This window comes from Arachis ipaensis, chromosome B09, assembly GCF_000816755.2.
Source record: "Arachis ipaensis cultivar K30076 chromosome B09, Araip1.1, whole genome shotgun sequence".
Taxonomy (NCBI): domain Eukaryota; kingdom Viridiplantae; phylum Streptophyta; class Magnoliopsida; order Fabales; family Fabaceae; genus Arachis; species Arachis ipaensis.
Window position 1 is genome coordinate 8,334,357 of NC_029793.2, and position 5,642 is coordinate 8,339,998.

Sequence of the window (5,642 nt, forward strand, 5' to 3'; positions counted from 1 at the left end):
ATTTATTAAATTTACTTATATATTATATATGAATTGACGTTAATTTATAAATTATTTTACATTATAATATTCAATCAAATAAATTGTAAATTACTTTAAATTATATACGCACGGAAAAATGGATTTAAATATGTTTTATATAGTATAGATAATATTAAATTAAGAACGGTGTATTTTTAAGTATTTTGGTATGACTTAATTATATCAACTAATTGATTTGATTAGATATTTAAATATGAATGTAATTTATTATAATATATAATACTTGATTAATTTTACTACATTAATTGTAATTCCTTATATTAGTTAATTGGTTTATTCATTTATAAAGTCTGAAATAAAATAAATAATTTATTGTTTACTCTAATTGAATTCATTAAATTCAATTATATTATATATAAATTAAAGATAATTTATAAATCACCTTATTTCCTTAGTATTTTATATTCCATGAATTGTTAAGTTTTAAGTTTTATATTTCTGTAAGCAAAAGTAATAGAAGGCAAAACTTTTTTCATTCTAAACGGAATTATTCTATGTATTATTAACTAATATCATCATTAGATTTGATTTATTAAAAGAGGAGTGCTACACATACAAGTCTTTTTGACTTACAAGTCTTACAAGTTACTAGGCCTTTTAATGCGTTATTCAACGTTTCCTATTTTCAAAGCGCTACACTCAGAACGTTTCTCCTCCTCCTCCTCTTCCTCTTCCTCTTCTTCTTCTTCTTCTTCTTCTTCTTCTTCTTCTTCTTCTTCTTCTTCTTCTTCTTCCTCTTCCTCTTCTTCTTCTTCTTCTTCGTTTTTTTTTTCGATTTTCATAGTTTCTGAAATCAAGCTTTGAAATCGTTTTGAAGAAGAAGAAGCAGCAGAGGATGAGGAGAAAGAGAAAGAGTTCTGAATTATGCAACGAATTTTGGGTGTATTTCTTAAATACTTTGGGTGTATTTTTCGTAATCCTTTGGGTGTATTTCTGAAGTTCCATTACCTTCAAAAGGATTACAGAAATACACCCAAAGGATTACGAAAAATACACCCAAAGTATTTAAGAAATACACCCAACATTCGTTGCATAATTCAGAACTCTTTCTCTTTCTCCTCCTCATCTTCTACTGCTTCTTCTTCTTCAAAACGATTTCAAAGCTTGATTTCAGAAACTATGAAAATCGAAAAAAAACGAAGAAGAAGAAGAAGGAGAAAGAGAAGGCAAGAAACGAAAGAAAAGAAGAAGGAGAAGACGAAGAGGAAGAAGAAGAAGAAGGAGAAAGAGAAGGCAAGAAACGAAAGAAAAGAAGAAGGAGAAGACGAAGAGGAAGAAGAAGAAGAAGGAGAAAGAGAAGGCAAGAAACGAAAGAAAAGAAGAAGGAGAAGACGAAGAGGAAGAAGAAGAAGAAGGAGAAAGAGAAGGCAAGAAACGAAAGAAAAGAAGAAGGAGAAGACGAAGAGGAAGAAGAAGAAGAAGGAGAAAGAGAAGGCAAGAAACGAAAGAAAAGAAGAAGGAGAAGACGAAGAGGAAGAAGAAGAAGAAGGAGAAAGAGAAGGCAAGAAACGAAAGAAAAGAAGAAGGAGAAGACGAAGAGGAAGAAGAAGAAGAAGGAGAAAGAGAAGGCAAGAAACGAAAGAAAAGAAGAAGGAGAAGACGAAGAGGAAGAAGAAGAAGAAGGAGAAAGAGAAGGCAAGAAACGAAAGAAAAGAAGAAGGAGAAGACGAAGAGGAAGAAGAATGGTTCGAAGCGTGTTTTGAGCGTTAGTTTTAATTGAACTTGTAAGGCTTACAAGCCTTAATCGCTTGTATGCCAAGAATTACTCTTATTAAAAATATAAAATAATTTTATATAACAAATTATTAATTAAACTCATTCTAAAACGTAAGCAAAATAAATTAATTTTCTAGGCGGCTCAATGTAGATCCATAATTTATACAACAATCAAACAAAGCATAGAATTTGTAAATGGTGATAAAAAGGGAAAAAAAAGTAGGGCCCACACCATGTCGGCTTGCTTGCCTCCATTGTATCTTAATAAAACATGGACCTACGGAGACTAATTCCGATTTCAAACTGAGCAGATAGACAACCTATCCGGATCTCATACAATTAATTTCAACCCGCACCCAAAGTCATCTTTTAGTCTTTTTGGGTCTTCTCTCTCCCAGCAAGTAAGCATATACGCCAGCAATGGAGAACGGCGGCTTGGCACTGGCAACTTCAGAGCAGCGAAGATGAGAAGACTGGTTGCTCATACGGCGACGGATGATGACGGGGTTGTGCCGGCGAGGAGGTCGACGATGATCGGAGATGCTAATGTGACCAGAGAGGTTAGATAGTAGACCGGCAAGAGGAGACTTTCACTGATGTTGTTGTCGTTCAGATCGCCGTCACACTGGAATGCTCTCTATCTGTAACTGATGGAGGTGAGCTGCTGCAAGAAAGGCATCGATTCAGATCTTATTTTCATACTTCTTTTTTACTCAGTACATTTTGATTTGTCAGTATTTATGATGTAGAGTAAGTGTTTTATTTTCAACTCAATTTTTTTTTTTTGTTTTTTAAATCATCAAGACAGATTTTTTCTTCTTTTGGATTATGGAGGATATGTGATTTTTGATGCTTTCCAATTTTAAAATGATTTACCCAAAAATATACCTCTTCTTAGTTGCTATAAAATTCTAAAAGGTGTGATCCCACAATCTTACCATACGTACTTGCTAGAATTTACATTTGCTTTTATTTTTTTCACTAGAGAAAAAATGGTTAGGTGATATGATTTGTTGGAGATGATTGCACCGCCAAAAGAATGTTGGAAGATTCATGTCAAAGTAATCAGACTTTGGTCTTTACCGAGATTCAAAGACCCCAAATCCATTAGCTCCATTGAAATGGTAGTACTTCTAATTTTATTCATACACACAATTGTTTCTCTATTTTCATACACTTAGTCCCGCATTTGTATGATCCTCACCCTCATAATTGTCATAATTTCAACCTCAGCAGTTTCTGCTTTTCTTGGGACTATTCATTTAAAAACAGAACAAAAATAAAATTCAGTTCTGTGTTTTTCTGCAAGAAAACATAATCTTTTCATCATAAAAAAAGATTCTGCAGTCAAAAACAGATTTAATACATAGCTCATGTTGTATTCGGCCAATAAAGAGAGGAGTTGGGGCACTTTTAGCAAGATTTTCATAGGCAGTTATATAAAATTATAAATTTTAGCTTGCAAAGACATGCACTAATGCCAAGATACATAATCACTAAATAATGCAGATTGGATATAAGAATTTATGCCGACCAAAAACAACAAAGTTTGAGTCACTCTTGCTTTCACATCCTACAAAAAGCATAATGTATATCTTTGATAAGAAATAATACACACATCACAACAAAATTGAGAATCAGATTATTTCTTACTTCTTTGTTTATTATTCTCATCTTGAAGACTTAAATTTCCTCCTTCCGTATGGGTGACAACTAACAAGAGAGGTTTGTATTAGAATAGTTTGTGCCAAGCATCCCCAAGTAGTCTTGACTGTTGGGAACCAAGCAGTATAGCCTCCACTAATTTAACATTCAAAATTCTAGACTAAATCAATCACATTAAACAAAGATGCATATGGAGGGGAAAAAAAGAGAGAAACATAATAAGAGCATGACTAACACATATGCATGTTTATCGTTAATCTTAACCCTTTTCTAAATAACACTTAATTCTCATGCATGATTGTCATCATAATAATTGAAATCGCGTAGCCTAATCCATTTAGCAACTTAAAAGTAGGGTTTTAACCAAGTTTTTTTTGTAGCAAATACCGAAAAATATTACCAACGACTTCTCTTGAATACTCAAAGAGGATGTATGAATTTTCGAGATATAAGAACAATAGGAGGAACAATTTATGCTACGTATAGAGATGCATGCTTCACCCTTGGACTCTTGCAAGATGACAGAGAATTCATGGATGCAATTAAGGAAGCAAGCTCATGGGCCTCAGGATCATATGTTAGGAGGTTATTTGTCATTCTATTAACATCCAACAATATCTCAAGACCAGAGCATGTCTGGAATATATGTTAGCATGAACTCTCAGATGATATTTTGTATAGACAGAGAACCGTGATGAACATGAGGAGTGAGTTTTTATTAATTGCAATTATAAAAGTTCTTCATTATTGATCATTTTTAGTTTGATTGAATTTTTATAGTATCGTATAATATGCAGAATTAACCATGTCAGATGATGAGATTAAGCAGTTGTGCTTAATGGATATAGACAAGATCTTACATTCCTATGATAAAACCTTGAAAGACTATCCTTCTATGCCTTTAGCAACTGAAGTTGATAGTTCTTTGTTAATCGAAAGGGTTATCAGGGAAGAGCTAAACTTTAACAGGGATGATTTAAAGAAAAGTGCCTCAGACATGTTAGCCATCGCAACACCTGAGCAGAAATATGCATTTGATAAAATTGTTACAGCTATGTATTGTGATGAAGGGGTTTTTTCTTTGTGTATGGTCATAGGAGTACTGGAAAAACATTTCTCTAGAACCTTTTGTCTGCTGAGATTCGCTCAAGGGGTGATATTGTGTTAAACATTACTTCAAGTGGTATTGCATCTTTACTTCTTCCCAATGGAAGAACGACACACTCAAGGTTCAAAATACCGCTGAATATAACTAAGGATTCTGTATGTAACATCAAACCTGGTTTCCCTCAAACAATGCTGCTGTTGAAAGCCAAACTTATAATTTGGGATGAGGCTCTAATGGTTAGTAGGTATTGCTATGAAGCGCTTGATAAATGCTTGGGTGATATCATGAGATTTTCTATAACATATAACAAAGATTTGCCCTTTGGAGGAAAAGTGGTTGTACTAGGTGGAGACTTTAGACAATTTCTTCCTGTCATTCTACGAGGATCGTGACAAGATATCGTTCATTCAACCGTTAATTCGTCTTGCCTTTGGAAGTTTTGTCAGGTGCTCAAACTAACAAAAAACATGAGACTCTTTGTAGGGACGACTGCTTCAGATCAAGATGAGACAAAGCAATTTGGTGAGTGGTTATTGAAAGTTGGTGATGGTCTAATAGGTAACAATATGGATGGTGAATCTGAGATATGTCTTCCAGGAGATATTGTTATTCCTTCTTCGGACCAGGCATTTGATGAGTTGGTTCATTTTTCTTATCCAAATATTTTGGATAACATGTCCTCAAAAGATTTTTCAAAGTAAAAACTATACTAGCTCCCACGCGGGATATTGTTGAAGAGGTCAACAACCATCTGATGGCTATCATTCTTGGAGGAAAAAAATTATATCTCAGTTCAGATTCGATTTGTATGGATGAAGGGAATATGGAGAGCCAGTTAGATCTCTATGGTCCCGAATTACTGAATAGCATAAATTGCTCTGGTTTGCCTCCACATAAATTAATACTCAAGGTTGGTGTTCCGGTGATGTTACTGAGGAATATTGACCAATCCAGTGGTCTTTGTAATGGTACAAGACTACAAATTAGGAAGCTTAAAAATCATGTCATAGAATGTGAAGTCTTAACGAGTAACAATGTTGGTCATATTGCTTTGATTCCAAGAATGAAGATGGTACCAACAAATGAAACCGTCCCAGTTAGATTCCAATGA

General features: G+C 33.9%; 1 protein-coding gene across 1 annotated transcript; it reads left to right on the forward strand.

The window, feature by feature from the left end:
• On the forward strand, nt 2,223-5,642 carry LOC107614916. The gene is made up of 6 exons (XM_016317043.1): nt 2,223-2,318; nt 2,372-2,414; nt 4,221-4,495; nt 4,546-4,767; nt 4,978-5,089; nt 5,350-5,642. Exons 1-6 carry the CDS (start codon nt 2,223-2,225, stop codon nt 5,640-5,642), a joined length of 1,041 nt encoding a protein of 346 aa, XP_016172529.1.